The 19,330-nt window shown below is 36.9% G+C and overlaps 1 protein-coding gene across 3 annotated transcripts in view; it reads left to right on the forward strand.

The window, feature by feature from the left end:
- Positions 1 to 526: 526 nt before the first annotated feature.
- The window catches only part of USP45 (ubiquitin specific peptidase 45), a 73,811-nt gene continuing 55,007 nt past the window's right edge, over positions 527 to 19,330 (forward strand). For 2 of the 3 annotated variants that reach the window (XM_031964487.1, XM_031964488.1), the window contains exons 1-2: positions 527 to 628; positions 8,933 to 9,042. In XM_031964487.1, coding sequence (XP_031820347.1) covers positions 8,943 to 9,042 — 100 coding nt within the window. In that variant the 5' untranslated portion in view covers positions 527 to 628; positions 8,933 to 8,942. Of the gene's footprint in view, positions 629 to 6,692; positions 7,930 to 8,932; positions 9,043 to 19,330 lie in introns of those variants that run through there. The other variant, XM_003769311.4, reaches the window with a different exon arrangement.

Here is a 19,330-nt window from a genome sequence, read left to right on the forward strand (position 1 = left end):
TTGAATGAAAAGCCCTCCAAATTGGGGAGCCCAAAACCATCTCATTCAACTTTTAGACAGCTTCAAATTATCTTGTTTATTGTGTAGATAGATACATAGTTTCCTTCGTCCTCTTTCCTCTTACTCCTTAAGTCATGGAAATTAACAAGGGCCCGGGCGAAAGCACGGAAGCTGGAAATGGACTGCCAAGTTCCAGGAACAGCCTGGTCCAGTTTGGCCAGACAAAAGAGGCAAGAAGAGGAGTGGAAAGGGAGGAAAGTAGGCTAGATAGCCTGACTGTGAAAAAACAAACAAACAAACAAACAAACAAACAACAACAAAAAAAACCCCAGCTCAGTCCACTGCAAAGCTTAATGCGGTTCCATTAGCTCGTCCAGAACACACGCTGGCCTCCTCAGCTTCCGTAGAGCTCATCGGGCTTCACCTTCCCAAGGAAACAAGCCCCCTCGGGACGCGAGGGAGCGGAGCAAGTCGTGTCTCCGCCCCCTCCTCGCTCCCGCCCCACCCCCTGCCCAATCCCACCCCGGCGTGGCGACGTCGACGTCGTCCCGGTCTCGTGTTCCGAGGGGGCAGCGGCGGCCGCGGAGGCTTGAAGGGCTTTGAGCTGCAGCGGGCTCGGCCGGCTCTGGTGAGTTCGTTACACGGTCACTGTCCAGGCTTCGGACGTCCGACCTTTTCCCGGTCTCAGGTTGGCCTCGCCCGGGGCTGGTTCGGCAGGCCGGGCTGAAGAAACGGAGCCCGGCGGACTCCGGGGCCTGACCCCGAGCCGGGGACGGAGGGCCCCGGACCCGGCCGGCCCCGGACCCGGCCGCTGCCTACCCGCCTCCGATTGCTCCAGGGTCGCGGTCCAACGACTTCGGTGCGGCTGTCGGACCAGGCAAGGCTGGGCCACCCACGGGGATGGCAGCGAGGCTTCTGCAGCCAGTTCAGCTCCCCGTTTGCCTTGGAAGAGGCCACGGGCCGCTGAACCCAATCCTGCGCGGGGGCCGTCCTGCCGAGAGTCGGGACGGGCGGGCTTGCTGCTGCTCGAGTTGATTTGGAGGAGGTTCCCTTGTCTTTTTGCACAACACATAGAACAAGGATTCCTCACCCCGGGATCCTGAAAGGTGCCCATGAATAGGTTTCAAGGACTCTCTGAATTTCTTTTGGAAAAAAAAAAAAACCCAAAAAACATTTTTATCAGTCTCTAATTGAAATGTAGCTTTTCCTTCTACGAACATAAACGAAAAACTACAGTAGCATTAAGACTATATCGGAATACCAAAGCGATGCATGACATAAATATTTTAAGAACCCCCCCTTATCATAGTGAAAAACCGATATTCCAAGTGTCTTTTAGTTTGGGTTTTTATGACCCCTTTTAAGAAACGCAAAAGCAATCTGCATAGGCTGACTTTTTTTTTTTAAATTGTAGTGTGGAGGCTGAAAATCTTAGTTGTCTGGAAAAATCTAGGTAGAGAAATTAGAAGTAAAAATTACCTGAAAAATTCAGGTAGAGAAATTGGAGGTTAAAAACTAACCGAATGCATGTTTGGAACTTTAATAAACATCTGACAGGATTTTCTTAAGTGTTTAGCCTAAAGGGCAAACTGGGGGGGGGGGGGGGGGGGGGGAGGAGAGGGGGGAAGCTAGATGCGAATGAATCATCAGGCTTTTCTGAATAAATAACTAGAGTAATTGGCTGAAATTTTTTATGTTGGCATTGCTTAATTAGAAAATTATAGAGGAGAAATAGTTCTACAGGATCTATTTAAATTTCATCATTGTATTTGTTTTTAAATACTTGTATTCCTTTGCAGATAAAATCATAGTCTTTTCTAATTCTTGTCAGCCTCTTAAATGTTGTTCTTCATGGTATGGTATTCAGGTCTCTTCTCTTTTAATGTTATAGTCTAATTCCACCTTAACTATCTTCACATCTTCAAAAATGAATCTGAAATTTTCTCTTTAGCTTCCCTGAGCTTCAGACCTCTATCCTCTGGACATTTTCCTTTGAATGACCTGTGGTTTCTCCAAACTGAACACTATCTCTATCGCTAAATCCAACAATGTTGCTTGTGGCCCATGCTGCTTGTCCAACTCCTGATGCTTAAGCATTCTTGTCCTTCTACATTCTGGTACTTTACTGAATATCCTCCCTTGTTAGCCTTACTTTATATTTCTCTCTCCCAGTGAAATGTGCTCTTACCTCTTACAATGTCTCAACTCAGGTTCTCTGCCCTCTGAGAATTACTCTTCTTAGTTGTTAGCTAACTCTCTCAAATTACATTGTATTTATTATCTGTAAATACTAGATCCCCCTAGGAGAATATGAAGTTCTTGCAGGACAGAAATGTTCCTTAGTGTGATATCTTGCACTTAGATTTGTTGAGCTCAGTTGAACACTACTACACAGACAGTTCTCACTTTAAGTTAGTGGGCCTCTTTGTTAAGCAGTTTTTATTTAATGCCAGTTTGCTCATAGCCAAGGAGTAGAGGAGTTGCCTTGGGAGGAAGGGGGCTAGCACAAGGTTCATGGACATATTGGGCAGGGACTAGAAAGGGAAGGCTGAGGGGAAAAGAATGGGAAAGAAGAGGGGGACAACCAGATGGGGGCCTGATCTGAACAGAAAGGAAGAAGGGTGGGGAGAGAGACACATGGGGTCTGTACTTGGACACAGATGGGAGAGGAGAGGACAGACACGTGGTACCCTGGCATGTACTCTCTGAAGACGGGTGGAATGGAGCTGAGGTCTCCTCTCTCATTGGCGGCAGTGGTGGTCTCAACCTCTGATCTTTTGCCTTGACTTGGAGGGTTGTTGTTTTTTGTTTTTTGTTTTTTTTTTTTTTTGAGGGGGGGAGGGAGCAGAGGAGGCAGGTTGAGAGGAGAGGGCTGTCTCATCCTAGCAGCAGGATGAGAGAGAAACAAAACAAAGTTAATGTAGGTGTTTTTTTGGAATGTACATTTCAGAATCTTTCTGTAATGTTGAATTTTCATAATGCAAATTTATGTAAAGGAAGAACATGTACTATACTCTAACCAAACTATACAACCTTGTTCCTTCACTGTGCTATTCTGCCTGTGTATCTTTTGCCTTTCCTGAACCCAGCTCTTCTATAACTTAAACTTCATACTTAACATTCCCTGGGTCAATAATAACCCCTCGTGGTCCTTACGTAGCATGAGTTTTACACCTCAAATCTGTTTTTATGTCCTTTCATGTAATAGTCTTGATCTTACCATCACCTTAAATGCATCACCTTGATCAAAAGTTCCTATATTCACTTATCTCACCATAATCTATTGACACCTGTGATGATCCTTCCAGTGATCTCTTAATTGCCAAATCCAATGGCCCTTTCTCAACCCTCTCATTCTTGATCTCTTTCTAGACTTTGACATTGTTCATCACTCATTTTTCCATGATATTTTCTTCCCTAAATTTTGGGGCACCAGTCTCTCCTAGTTCTCCTGCCTATCTGACCACTCCTCTGGTCATGGATTTTCATCTTGCTGGATCTTTATCTGGATCACACTCTTTTAACTGTAGGCATTCCACCAAATTCTGTTCTTTGTCCTCTTTTTCTATACTACTTCACTTATTCATCCGTTCCCATGGGTTTAATTATGATCTCTGTGCTGATATTCTCAAATCTCCCTGTCTTGCCTGACCTACAGCATGCATCTCTGTTTTAGACAACTTAAATTATTATGTCCAATACAGAATTTATTATCTTCTTAAATTCTTTCCCTTTTTACCTTTCCTGTTATTGTAGAGAACAGCATCATTCTTCAAATCCCACAGGTTCACAACCTAGTTATCTCTCTCTCAGTTGCCAGGGCTGATTGATTTCAACTTTGCAATATATATTGCTCCCTCTTTTCTCCCTTTCCGCTATTGTTACTTTGGTGCTAGCCCTCATCACCACATATCTTGACTATTGGAATAAACTTATGTTTGTTTCTGTAAAGTCTTCTCCTACTCCAATTCATCCTTCTTTTTGCCACCAAAGTGATTTTCCTAAAGACAGGTCAGGCCATTTTATCCCTTCTGCTCAATAAATCCCAGTGGCTCCCCATTGCCTCTAGGATCAAATACAAAATGCTCTGTTTGACATTCAGAGACCTTTATAACCTAGCCCCATTTACCTTTCCAAGTCTTCATACAACTTGCTCCCCATCATATACTCTTCAGTCTAGTGACGCTGGCCTCCCGGCTGTTCCATAAACAAGTATTGGTAGATAAATGACATGGAAATATTAAAGAAAATTGTTGAAGTGTTATCAAAGGAAGCAATTATTATTAATGTAGTACTTGGGAATCTCAGCTTTCTACAATATTGCTTAAGAACTCAGAAATCTGAAATTTATTCTTCTGAGTGGCAGAAATAGAGATCATACAATCCATGAACTAAAAATTCATTTACTGTCTTAAAAGATGCAACCTACTGGTCCTTGCTTAGAAACCTATTTTCAAGATAGTTGTAACAAGATTAGTTTTTTGGTTTCTGCCCTTAGATTAAAAGTAGCACATTAAAAGGGAAGAGGAAGTGCAGTAAAGCGAAGATGCAGTGAGAGCAATAAGAAATGACCTTTACAGTGAACAAAGACAAGTTGTAAATATATATATATACACACAACACACAAGAGTGAAGTAGTTAAGCTTTTAGTGGTAGGGATAAAACAGTACAGCTATAAAACATGAGGCTACTTCTATGTTACAGGACAATGAAATATTTAAGTACATAATGAGAGTCATAAGTTGAAAAAGCAGTTTTGGTGTTAAGTCAATATGGGGTACTCAGGAATTCCTTTCTTTTTGAGCTCATCTGTCTTAGAACAGAATAATATTCTATCATTTATATACCATAGCTTGTTCTTCCATTCCCCATTTTATGAACAATCCTTCATATTTCCATTCTTTGCCTCAAAAAGAGCTATAAAAATTTTTGTACATCTTTAGAGTTTGTTTTGCTTAGTACAAATAAATCCTTTCATCTATCTTCTCTCTTAATTCCCCCTTCTCTTTACCTATTTTCTGTATCCAACTCTTTATTCATTTGTGTGTTCTCTTCTTTGACTGTTTCAAATGAAAACTGAAGTTTGTGTCAGCCACCCCTGCATACCTCTGCCTTTTCGTATAGATATCTACTTCTACATCCTGATTATGTGAAGTAAATTTCTCTAACCTTCCTTTCCTACCTCCCATTGTATTCCCCCCCCCCAAGATCATGAAGATATAACAAAACCTCTCCAAAAACTTGTTTAATTTTACTATTTGTGACTCCTTATGATAGGATTTAGAATGGACTTGTAAACATCTCCCTATATTTGAATGTAAGCAGCTTATCTTTTAATCTTTGACATTGTTCATTGCTGTTTACCTTTTCATATTTCTCTTTATTTCTATGTTTTAGTATCAAGTTTCTATACAACTCTGATCTTCTGAAATACATGGAATCTTCTATTTCATTAAAGGACCATTATTTTGTCGTAACATTTCTGTTTTGGTGGTTAAATTAATTCTTGTCTTGACATTCCTTTGTCTTTTGGAATATTGTGCTATATGCTCTCAGCTCCTTTATAATAGAAACTGCCAAATTTTCTCTGATCCTGACTGTGTGGCTCCTTGATGCTTAAATTCCGTATGATTACTTGTAGTATTTTTTCTTTGAAATTTGGATTTTGAAATTCAGTATTTTCCAGCCTTGAAGTCAGGAGGACCTGAGTTCAAATGTGGCCTCAGACACAACACTTCCTAACTGTGTGACCCTGAGCAAATCACTTATACCCAATTACTTCAGCTCCCCCCCCCCCCAAAAAAAAAAAAAAAAGGAAGGGAGGGAGAGAGAAAGGAAGGAGAGTTAGGGTTAGGGTTGGTGTTGATGTTTCTGAGAATGTTGATTTGGGTTTTTTTTTTTTTTCAGGAGATGACCAGTGAATCTTTTCCGTTCCTACTTTGTCTTCTGGTTCTAGGAGAGAAGACTTCTTAAAATACAGTATCTGTGCCAGGGGTCCTCAAACTATGGCCGGCGAGCCAGATGCAGCAGCTGAGGATGTTTATTCCTCTTACCCAGGGCTATGAAGTTTATTTAAAGGCCCACAAAACAAAGGTTTTGTTTTTACTATAGTCTGGCCCAACAGTCTGAGGGACAGTGAATTGGCCCCCTATTTTAAAAGTTTGAGGACCCCTGATGCTCTTGTTTTGGTCATGGCCTTCAAATAGTCTAATGGTTCTTAAATATCAGTTCTGTGTTTTTTGTTTTGTTTTTACTATGTGATACATTGTTTTCTTTCTTTTTTCAGTCTTTGGACTTTATTTTAATATTTCTTGTTTCATGGAGTCCTTGGCTTCTATTTGTACATTCTGATTTTCAGGGAGTTTGTGGCATGGACAAAGTTTTGCACCTCTTGTGCAAAATCCACAAACTAAAATTTACTGTCTCAATAAAAGCAACCCAGTGGTTCTTGCTTTACTTTCTTTACCTATTTTCAAGACAGAATAAAATCACTCCCAGGCCCTATTTTTTGATTTTTAACTCCCTCTATGATTCTTAAAGACCTTAGGGAACTGAAGGGACACTTGTTTCTTTTCTTATTAGAATGTCTACACTTCATTCCCTTGTAGTTGCTCTAATATATTTTTCTTTCTGTGGTTTCTCTTAATTCTTATTTGTATTTTTAACTTCTGTTCAGCTCTAGTATTTTCATCAGGAATGCTTAGAAATCCTCCATAAAAGTCCATTTTTTCTCTGTAGAGTTGTACTCAGTTGTTTTGGGTAAGTTACTCTTGAGTGTAAGCTTTCTTCTCCTCTCCCCCAACCCTTCCCTTTAGAACGATCATATTATAAAATCTGTGGTCCTTACTTGATAACTATCAAATTCTGATAGCTGACTATTGTGGTTCCTTGGTGCTTGGACTTTGTATATTTTTCGTTCACCTGAAAACTGGATTTTGATTAGTGTCTTCCTTGGGAATTTTAATTTTTAGGTTTCAGGAGGTTGCTGAGATATATATATATATATATATATATATTGTTCACATTTTCATTTAGCCCTTTCTTCTGATATGCCTAGGCTATCTACATTTATGATATTTTGAAATGTGGTTCTGAGATTCTCTTTGTAGCAGCCATGGAGTTACTCTTTTTTTATTGGGCTTATATTCTGGATATTCCCACTTATATAAAATTTCTTGATTGTTGATGTCGTCTTCTGCATATTTATAATCCCAGCTTTGAGTGCTGAATTGTAACTTTCTGTTTGGACCAGGTTCCAACTGTGCCTGCATACCTCAGTGGAATATTTGGTCCTCATAATCATTGTTTAGGGTCTTGTTGCTGGCCCTGTCAGCAAAAAGTGCTGGCAGGTGCCAGGCTTCCCCGAATCTTTTTGAAACTGTGCTGAGCTCTTCAAAGCCATCAGGGCAACTCATATTGGCTTGTTATATACTTTCAGAGTTCCCAAATTCTGACTGAGAGTCAGAACTTTACTGAAGCCAATAGCCCTAGGACTTTTTTAGCTAGTACACTTTAGTTTCTTTCATTCCCTTGCCTCTGCATCACCACCTTGGAGTTTTCTGGCTGGAGCTAGAAGGCCACCCAGCAGTGAGCTCACTTCATAGGGTCTTCTGACTGTACTGCCTTCTGGTTGAGGAAGTCCTGGGTATCCTCTTTAGCCAACACAGACCTGGGTAAAAATCTTTTTTTAGTTTATTTTTTGTATTTCTTAATCTACGTTTGGTCTAGTGTTCAGATTTGTTTTGTTTTGTTTTGTTTTTTGTTTTGAATATGATACCGTGTGGACAGAGAGAAGGGAAGGAAAAGGAGGAAGAAAAGAAAAGGAAAAAAAGGAGTGTGTTGCCCCAACTGGCCAGTTCTACTTGGGTCCTCAGTAGGGCAGCTGTTTGTCTTTGGTTTTCCAAGAGGACCGTTATATCAGGAATATAAGTATGTATGTTGGGCTGTTCCCTACTCATCTTGACTGGAAGTCAGGACAATTAAAAATAAAAACATTTGTGAATTGTAAAAAGCAAAACATTTGTATCTTTTAAATGAAAAATGAAGACTAGGATCACTGGGATTTTTGATACTATGGAATTTTCATTTTGTAATTAATTGATTATTAATTGATATCTATTTGGGAGGTTGCTCTGGCTAGAAAGATTAAAAAGATTAAATGTCCATTCTTTTGAAAATATGCTTCCTTATATTTTGCTGTGCTGATAAAGGCTTTGGCAAGGAAATATATTACAATGACATATCGAAGAATATCTTATAAAGATTGACTATAAGTAGCTTATGTCTAGAAGCCTGATTTTCAAATACATTTCTGTGTATTTATACTGTATATTTAGAAAATATTAAATAGAGCAGTGTAGAAGAAAAAAGGGAAGGATCTGCATCTTTACATGAGTAATTAGAATTCTAAATGAAAAATAATTTACATTGTCATTACATGAGCAATGACAATAGTTTTTAGAAATTAAATACAAATTTTTTAGATACTGGAAGATGACTGAAATAAAATATTTTGATCAAAAAGATATAAGAACTATTTTTGGCTAATTTTCAGAAAGTTTTAAAATGTTCTAAGGAGTTTTTATCTGTAAAATTCAAAGTTTTTAAAGCTTTCATTTTAGTAAAATGGAATTGAAATATTCAGAATAACCTATAGACCCCCATATCTGCAGAGCGGAAATCTCATATATAAAGTTAGGGCATTTATAGAGAGAGCATTTTAAAGACTTTTATGGTTATAGATATTTTTAATAATATGCCTTTTTTAAAAACCTCATGTAGGGTATAATAACTAACCTCCATATTGATTCCAGAAAAAATAGAGTTAATTTGTAATTGAACCCTACTGAGGCCTGAAAATTTTAACTCCTTTTTATAGAAGAGAAGAAATGTTGAATGTGAGTAGCTTAATTTTTTTTTCTCCCCTTCTCAGCAAATAACAGATGCGGGTGAAAGATCCATCCAGGGCTGTTTCTGAAAAAACCAAAAGAAACAGAAGGCCTAATACTCCTCCAGATGAAGACTCTTCAGATGACATTGCTGGTAATTTATGACATTTGGAATCAAAGAATATTAGAGGGAAAGAGAAAAATATTATTTGTTTTATTAGTTTTTTTTTCTTTTTCTTTTTCTTTCTTTTTTTTTTTTTTTTTTTTTTTTGCTGAGGCAATTGGGGTTAAGTGACTTGCCTAGGGTCACACTGGGAAGTGTTAAGTGACTTCAGGGCTGGTGCTCTATCTACTGTGCCACCTAGCTGTCTCTTGTTTTACTACTTCTAAAGCTAAACATTTAAATTGTAATGGATGGTTGCACTTGAAAATTGATTAACTTGGTTTTAACAAATTATTGCATTGCACTCAAGAAATAAAGATAATGTTCCAAAGATAATTTTGATGGTACTTGAACAATATTTTTCATGTTTTATGTATTTCTATTATGCGTACATAGAAAATTATATGATTATGGGATTATTACCACTATTCTCAGAACACTAGACATTTTATATACAAAAAATATATATATTTTCCATTTCACTAAAATGTAGCAACTGTTGCCTATGAGTTGTTTTAATTGTTAACAGAAAATTTAAAATTTTACATTGTAATGTTTCGATTTTCTTGATTTAATTTAAGGATTTAAGAAAATATGTACACATCCTGTGTTACCTCCTTGTCTGTGCTTCCATCTGAACTGTTTTCTGTTCTCTACATTTTTAGAAGTGCTACATTGGTCCTCTTCTTTGGGAGGGTTTCATTATCGCTATCAATAGAATCACTATTACCAGTTCCCTCCTCTCCAAATAAAGTGAGAGGAAAAAAAAAAAAACCTTGTAACAAATAAATATAGCAAGAAAAACCAGTCTACACAATAACCGTGTTCAAAAACAAATATTCTCTGTACCTTGTATCCATCACCTCTCAGAAGAAGGGTAACATGTTTTGCTTTATCATTGCTTTAAATGGTAGGTCTTAAAGTCTTTCAGAGTTGTTTTCCTTTATAATATTTTTGTCCTTGCATAAAGCATTCTCTTGGTTCTGGTCACTTGGCTTACAATCAATTCATCCTACGTAAAATTCCCTGAAACCTTCTTCCCTCCTTCTCTTCCTTCCTTCCTTTCTCCTCCCTTCCCCTCCCCTCTCTTCCCCTCCCCTCCCTTTCCCTCTCCTCTCCTCCCCTCTCCTCCCTTTCCTCCTGCCCAGGGTCACACACCAAGCAAATGTTATATATCTGAGACCAGATTTGAATTCAGATCCTCCTGAGTTCGGGGCTAGTGCTATAACTGTACCATCTAGCTGCCCCTCTCCTTTCTTTCATAATTTCTTAGGGCATAATAATATTCCATTATATTTACATATCACAGTTTGTTTTGCCATTTCCCAGTTGCCTAAAGAGGTCATCTAATGTGTCCATGTGGATTCCAGTTCCTTTTCTTGCCTTTTTTTATTCCTCAGAATCAGGAAGTTTATTTTGCTTATGACTATCCGCCTATATATTTCTTCCTCTTCTCTACCTTGCCAGCTATTGAATTTGATATATTTCTACACCAAACTGTGTTTATGTGTTCAGTATTTACACACTTTGCGATAGAATATGGTTCATCTGTTGTCCTCTTCTCCACTTCCATTTCCGTTTGTATATTCTTGTGCATCCTATTTAAGAGAAATAAGTTTTATATCTTTCTATATCAGACACTTGTCTTTTTTTTTTACCTCTCAAAACCTGTAGAACAGAACCCAGACTATCCCCCAAAACTCAGTTGTTCTTAGTTTCCTCAAAACTCTTTGAAGACGGGGGAAAGGACCTACATGTGCAAAAATGTTTGTAGCAACTTTTGTGTGTGTGTGTGTGTGTGGTGGCAATTGAGGAAATTGAGAGGAAGTCCATCAGTTGGAGAATGGCTGAATAAGTTATAGTATATGAATTTTATGGAATATTATTTTCTATAAAAAATGTTGAGCAGGCTGATTTCAGAAAAATCTGGAAAGACTTACATGATGCTGAGTAAAGTGAGCAAACCAGGAGAACATTATGTGTACATAGTAACAACAAGATTATGTGATGATCCACTATGATAGACTTCACTCTTAACAATAAGAAGTGATCCAAGACTTTTCCAATAGACTTGTGATGGAAAACACCATCTGCATGAAGAGAACTATGGAGTCTGAATGCAGATCATACTATTTTCACCTTTTTGTTGGTCTGTTTGCCTTTTCTTTTTTGTGGTTTTTCCCTTTTGTTCTGATTTCTTCTTTCACAATGACTAATATGGAAGTATGTTTAAAACAATCATACATATATAACCTATATCAGATTGCTTGCTGTTTGGGGGAAGAGGGAGGAAAGGGAGGGAGAAAAAAATTTGGAACTCAAAATCTTACAAAAATGAATTTTGAAAACTCTCTTTACTCACAATTGGAAAAATAAAATACTATTAAAAAGTTAAAAAAGAAAAAACAGACCCTATTAGAACATTAAAGTTCAGGATGTTCATTTAATCTTCTTTTCCTGTTAGAATGTTGGCCCAACATCAGCTTCCAAATGCTTAAATATATTTACCTTTCTAGGATTATTTTATTTTATTTTATTTTATTTATTTTTTTTTTTAAATTTAATAGCCTTTTATTTACAGGATATATACATGGGTAACTTTACAGCATTAACAATTGCCAAACCTCTTGTTCCAATTTTTCACCTCTTACCCCCCCACCCCCTCCCCTAGATGGCAGGATGACCAGTAGATGTTAAATATATTAAAATATAAATTAGATACACAATAAGTATACATGACCAAAACGTTATTTTGCTGTACAAAAAGAATCAGACTCTGAAATATTGTACAATTAGCTTGTGAAGGAAATCAAAAATGCAGGTGTGCATAAATATAGGGATTGGGAATTCAATGTAATGGTTTTTAGTCATCTCCCAGAGTTCTTTTTCTGGGTATAGCTAGTTCAGTTCATTACTGCTCCATTAGAAATGATTTGGTTGATCTCGTTGCTGAGGATGGCCTGGTCCATCAGAACTGGTCATCATATAGTATTGTTGTTGAAGTATATAATGATCTCCTGGTCCTGCTCATTTCACTCAGCATCAGTTCGTGTAAGTCTCTCCAGGCCTTTCTGAAATCATCCTGTTGGTCATTTCTTACAGAACAGTAATATTCCATAATTTTCATATACCACAATTTATTCAGCCATTCTCCAACTGATGGACATCCATTCAGTTTCCAGTTTCTAGCCACTACAAAAAGGGCTGCCACAAACATTCGTGCACATACAGGTCCCTTTCCCTTCTTTATAATCTCTTTGGGATATAATCCCAGTAGTAACACTGCTGGATCAAAGGGTATGCACAGTTTGATAACTTTTTGAGCATAGTTCCAAACTACTCTCCAAAATGGTTGGATTCGTTCACAACTCCACCAACAATGAATCAATGTCCCAGTTTTCCCACATCCCCTCCAACAATCATCATTATTTTTTCCTGTCATCTTAGCCAATCTCACAGGTGTGTAGTGGTATCTTAGAAGTTGTCTTAATTTGCATTTCTCTGATTAATAATGACTTGGAGCATCTTTTCATATGACTAGAAATAGTTTCAATTTCTTCATCTGAGAATTGTCTGTTCATATCCTTTGACCATTTTTCAATTGGAGAATGGCTTGATTTCTTATAAATTAGAGTTAATTCTCTATATATTTTGGAAATGAGGCCTTTATCAGAACCTTTGACTGTAAAAATGTTTTCCCAGTTTATTGCTTCCCTTCTAATCTTGTCTGCATTAGATTTGTTTGTACAAAAACTTTTCAGTTTGGTATAATCAAAATTTTCTATTTTGTGGTCAGTAATGATCTCTAGTTCTGCTTTGGTCATAAAGACCTTCCTAGGATTATTTTAAGTCTAACATGTATACTTCAGAGTTCCTACTTGGATCTAGTCTTTTCATCTGGAATTCTTGAAAGTTTTCTATTCCATTTCAAGTCTTAATTTTTTTTCCCCTATAGGAAATACTATAGTCTTATACTTGGCTTTTTAGGGTAAGTTTTGATTCTGTAACCTTGATACTTGATATCAAGGGTTTGATTTATCACTTGATACTTGAACCCTTTGTTTCTAAGCTGCTGACGATATTTTTCCTTAGCTATGACATTTCTTTTGGTACTTTAAAAGGGTACTTTTGGTTCCTAGAAGGATTATGGGGAAGTGATTTGTGAAGTTTTTCTGTTTACTCTCTGATACTAATCATTCAGAGCAATTTAAATTTTTGATATCTTGAAATAGGGCATCTAGGCCATAAATCAAAAATTGGGGTTTATCAGGTAACTCATTTTCTTACTTTTTTCCCCAATTTTAGGATTTTTGTTCTGTTTCTTATTGTGTCATGGAGTGATTAATTTCTGTTTAGTCTATTCTAGTTTTCAGGGAGTCCTGAATTTTTTAGGATTTCTTAGGTCAGGTTAACCTTAAACTATTTAATCTATTTCTTTTCTCTGGAACTTTTATTTCATTTTTATCTCTCGCTTCATTATTTTCTAGTCATTCCTAAAGTTAATTTTTTCCTTTGAGGTCTTGCAGTTTTTCATGGAGTTATTATGTCCTTTTTGGGGACCTCTAGATTGTTTTTCTGGTCATTGTCATTGCTTCTCCAATGTAAATTAATGAAAAGGGTCTTTGTGCCAAGGCTAGGTTTTCTTACTACTGAACTTTTGGTTGGAGCTGGCTCCTCTTGCTCTGTCTTGCCTTGGGTCATCTCTGTTCCTACTCTGATGTCCTTATTGGGTACAACTGGAATCTTTAAGGTTCAGAGGGTTTTCAGAGCACCAGGCATCTCAGAATGGAGTTGTAGGAATCTGGGAACCTCTTAATTATCCTGGACCATGCTCTCACCACGCTTTTGTGCCATCTTACTGCTTCTGAACAGAGAAATCCTCAGAATACATATGTCTCTCGTCCTTCTCTGGTTGATTCTGGAGGCTGTGGGCACTAGCTCTATTGTTTGTGGTTTGTTGGCTAACTTTGCATTGTCCCTGAAGAAGTCACTTATTATTATTAAATTTCTTTATCTTTGGGGCAGCTAGATGGTATAGTAGAAGTCCTATAGTCAGGAGGACCTGAGTTCAAATGTGATCTCAGGCACTATACACTTCCTGGCTGTATGACCCTTGGCAAGTCACTTAACCCCAGTTGCCTCAGCAATAAATAAGATAAATTTCTTTATCATTATTTGCTCTGATATGAATTTCAATTTTTTGATGGATTATGTGTGAGGAAGTTAAGCAAGTAACCATCTAGGCCAAAAGTTCCCTTATTCCTTTTGAGAGCAGCACCATCTTTCTCCCGATGCAATTTCTATGGTGAACTTTAGGATCATCCTTATCTTTTACTTCATGTATCCAAACAGATGTCATCCTATCTGGTTTATCTTTACAAGGTCTTTTGACTTCATTTTCTCTTTATTTTTAGGATTGCCAACATAGTTCCATCCCTGATGGCTGCTTTTTTACTGGCCTAAATGTAATAGCTCTTTAATTGGCATCCCTATCCCTGCTACTTGTTTTTCTACTTTAGTGTGTGCTTCACATATTACCAAATAATGTTTCTAATGCACAAGTTTGACTTTGTCACTTCCCTGCTAAGAAAACTTCTAGAAGTTTTCCATATCTTTAGAATGAAATAGAGACTCCTCAGCTGCGAAGGTTTTCTTGGGGGGCAGCCTTAGTCTCAGTTGCAATAAATAATTATTCCAAAATCGCAGCCAGCTGCTAAAAGTTGCAAGCGTTTATTTCTCCTTACAAATTATCCTGGTTAGTTGAGGCCTATCTCTCTGCCTGGCTCCAAGAGATCTTGCAGCTTTGTCCTTGGCTTCTGCCTCTGCTTTCTTCAGCCTCCAGCCAGCTCCGACTCGTGGCTTCTCAATCTCCAGTTTATGGCAAGTAGTCTTTTCTTCCAGAGTGTTCTGTCTCAGAGCCCTGTTGATGTTCCGGAGAAATTCTTCTTCGCTCCAAGAGCTTCCTCCATATATATCATCTCCCAAAGGTTAACTCTGCCTTCTGGAGGGAGAGGGATTCTGGGTTATCTCCCAGAGTACTCTCTGGTCCTGAGAGAGGTGTGAATTCAGACTAAGCCAGCCCTGAATTCTCCTGTGAACTCCATTGAGTATTTAGATACTTGAGCTCTCTAAAGGTGTGAACACAAGCATTGTTCAATCAGTTCCACTTAGTATCTTGTTTCAAGTTCTGGCCCAAAATAACTCTTAAGATTAAATTAACTCCAATGTCTTTAACATTTTGTAAAGAAATGTCTTAACACTTTAGTAAAGATATTTAAAGTTCTTTTTTTTTAAATTATAGCTTTTTATTTTTCAAAATACATGCAAAGATAGTTTTCAGCATTCACCCTTGCAAAACCTTGTGTTCCATATTTTTCTCCCTCCTTCCCCAGCAAGTAATCTAAAATAAGTTAATTAAAACATGTGCAGCTTTTTAAAGCATATTTCCACATAGAATGTTGACCTATTAATGCATGTGTTTTGAAAATAAAAATCTTTATATTTTTTAAAAATACCATAAAGGAAAAAAAAAAGAGTTGAATATTTTTAGACTTTGGGATTGTAGCACTTGGCAAATAAAATCTCTTGACTTTTACAGGGGAAAAAAATTTCCACATATAATAAATAATTTTTTAAAATAAATATTTTTTATTTTTATTTTATTTTATTTATATTTATTTTTAAAAAAATAAAATTTTAAAAATTGTTTAGTATTCAGGCTGTCAGTTTGGTCAGGTTATGGGCAGGTGATTCAAGGACTTAAAGCTTATGGATTCTTAGACCAAGGAAAACTGTTGAATCAATTCTCTTGACAGCCATTTTCTTGCATAGCAACTAATTGCAATTAAAAGACAAAAAAGCTTTGGGAATCTGGTTGAGTTAGGCAAACTGTCTTATTTATTATCTTATAAACTTAAAATAAACTTATAAAGTTTATTCTTAAGAATTTTGACATTTTCCTTTCCACATCCACTCTTACACCTAACAATCCTCTTCTTTACTACTAGTTTCCCTAGTCTTGTATCTGTGCCTTTTTTAGTGTTGCTTTCTCTGGTCTGTTCCATTTCATTGACTAAAGGTTAAAGCACTTAGCTTTTACAAAAAATTGTGGGAAGATGGACGAGTAGGTCAGAAAATTCCAATTGCTCCACATTTCCCCCACAAACAAAATAACATTTTACCTCGGGGCTAATGTAGAGGCAAAAAAACAAATACCACTTGGGGCAGAACTGGAGTCCTGCTAGTACCTGAGAAGCCCAGAAGACCTCAGAAAGGAAGATCCCAGAACAGAGGATTAACTAATGTGAAGTGTGAAAACTTCCAATCTACCTCTGCTAAAGCAAGAGTCCTGGAGCTGGCTGGGTTCAGAAGTGGTCTCAGACAGAACAACCGGAACTTTTACCTCCTAGACTGCATGGGGAGTCAAGAATCTGAATCCAGGAAGATTGAGGAAACCTCTGCTAATAAGGAACACTAGACCCACTTGTGTTGCTGGCCCTGGGCAAGAAGAAACCAGCACACCTGGAGAGTGCAGAAGCTGTGTGGCAGGGTAGCTATTGGCTCCATGCACTTACAGGAAAGCAGAGTTCTTGGTTTTGAGTTCCAGGTCAGAATGGAAAATGGAAGACAGACCTGAAGCCAGAGGCATCATTTTCCCTTCTCCCCCTCCCTTTCCAGCACACAATAATTCAAGAAATAAAGAAAATTGTCCTGAAGTGATAGAACAAGAGAGCAAAGTAGAAATAGGAAAAAAAAAAAAAAAAAACACCACTCACTGCTTCAAAGAGATCCTACAAGGGAAATACAGAAACATCATTGCTAAATTTCAAAAGCATCAGATCAAAGAGAAAATTTTACAAGCACCTACAACAACAAATCTAATTCAGATATGCTGAAGTTACCATATGAATTGCATAGAATTTATCAGTAGCTACAGTAAAAGACTGCAGGTCCTGAAATATTATATTAACAAGCAAGAGAACTAGGATTTCAGCTGAATGATAACATTATATCCAGAAAAATTAAGTGTAATATTTAATGAGGAAAAAAAGGATATTCAATGAACTTTCAGATTTTTCAGGACTCTGCCTTCAACAAATCTGGACTTAATGGTAAATTTAGCATAGAAGAGCCAACATCACAGACTAATTTCAAGGGACTCAACAAGGATAAATTGTTTTATGTTTTATATGTGGAAATGTAAACCATATGTCTAAAATAGACATTAGTAATTTGGTAGTCCAAAAGAAAGATTGGAGTGAAGCTGAGTATGTATGTGACTCTATAAACAGCAAAACTGTTTAGGAAAAGATAAAAAAATAGTTACTAAGCTATACAAATGAGGTGCGATAGCAAGAACCAACATAAAAAGAATTAGATCAGGGAAGAGGGTTGGTAGTTCTGAAAACCTAGTTGCTTTGGGAATGGGTTAAAGAAGGAACAATACAAATATACACCAAGAAGGGTATAGCACCTTCCAAAATCTATAAATAAGGGTAGAGGAAATAGAATAAGGTGGGGTACAGAAAAATGTTCAGATTAATTGGAGTGAGATAAGGTATGTAGATTAATAGTAATGGGCTAAGATGGGGAGGCATCAGGGAGGTGAAGTAATGGCAAGGCAAATTAATGGGTAAAAGTAAAGTCGACGGGTTAATAGGAATAGGAAATAAGAGATATACACAAAAATGATAAATTAGAAAATTAGTAGGAGTAGAAATCATTGATCTTAGACAAATTTTTAAAAAGATTTAATGAAGAAAGAAATCTATATTATTATATCAGCTATATTAATGTTTTAGATGTATATGTACATACATATGTGTATATATATGTATGTGTATATACTTTATATACAGATATGTGTTATATACATATTTGTGTATACATATACATACATAAATATATATCCATGCTTACCTGCAGCCTGCTTTAGGGAGGTAGGGGGAGGAAAGGGAAAAAAAAATAAAAAGTACACAGTGGAGAACAAAAGAAAACCTACAAGGAAGCAAAGAAAATCTGCATAGTTATAAATACAATGACTTCTATTATTATATATACTTTCTTGAAATGGATATCTATTGTTACATATTTTGAATCCTTCCCATGTTCTGTTGGGCATATGTCAATTTTTCTTTTTCCATCTTTTTCTATTTTTCTTATTTTTACATTTAAGTTTTAAATAAATAAATGTTTTTAAATACCACTTAGCTTCTTAGCAAATCAGAAAGAAAAATATTTTGAACTAGTTGAGAAAGGTCATTTGCATAAAACTTCTATTTCTTTCTCAAATCATAGACTTCCTCTAAGTGCCTGGATCTTTTGTTTAACATTGGTGAATAGATTAGGAATTTTGTGATTGGGATATTAAATGAGGGGAACCATGAGGAAAATTAAAATATGATTTCTGCTTAATAGCAGCATAAAGACTTGGAAGAAAGAGATAACTAAAGAAGGGAAAGGGACTTGTATGTGCCAAAATGTTTGTGGCAGCCCTTTTTGTAGTGGCTAGAAACTGGAAAACGAATGGATGCCATCAATTGGAGAATGGTTGGGTAAATTGTGGTCTATGAATATTATGAAATATTATTCTGTAAGAAATGACCAGCAGGATGAATACAGAGAGGCCTGGAGAGACTTACATGAACTGATGCTGAGTGAAATGAGCAGAACCAGGAGATCATTATATACTTCAACAACAATACTGTATGAGGATGTATTCTGATGCAAGTGGATGTCTTCGACAAAGAGAAGATCTAATTCAGTTCTAATTGATCAATGATGGACAGAATCAGCTATATCCAGAGAAGGAACACTGGGAAATGAATGTGGACTACTTGAATTTTTGTTTTTCTTCCCAGGTTATTTTTACCTTCTGAATCCAATTCTTCCTGTGCAACAAGAGAACTATATGGTTCTGCACACATATAGTGTTTCTAGGATATACTGTAACATATTTAACATGTATAAGATAGATTGCCTGCCACCTAGGGGAGGGGGTGGAGGAAGGGAAGGGAAAAGTCGCAACAGAAGTGAGTGCAAAGGATAATGTTGTAAAAAATTACCTAGGCACATATGTTCTGTCAATAAAGAGTTATAATTTTAAAAAATAAACTTGGGAGAATTTAATTAATCAATATCTGTTTGTGGTTGGGAACTCACTTAACCTATTCAGAATTGACTTTTTAATGTGACTAGGATCAAAGAGGGCCCTTAGGTAGTACAGTGGATGTAATGTCAGACCTGTAGTAAGGAAGACTCGTTTTCAGACACTTAAGAC

This window comes from Sarcophilus harrisii, chromosome 4 (assembly GCF_902635505.1).
Source record: "Sarcophilus harrisii chromosome 4, mSarHar1.11, whole genome shotgun sequence".
Classification (NCBI taxonomy): domain Eukaryota; kingdom Metazoa; phylum Chordata; class Mammalia; order Dasyuromorphia; family Dasyuridae; genus Sarcophilus; species Sarcophilus harrisii.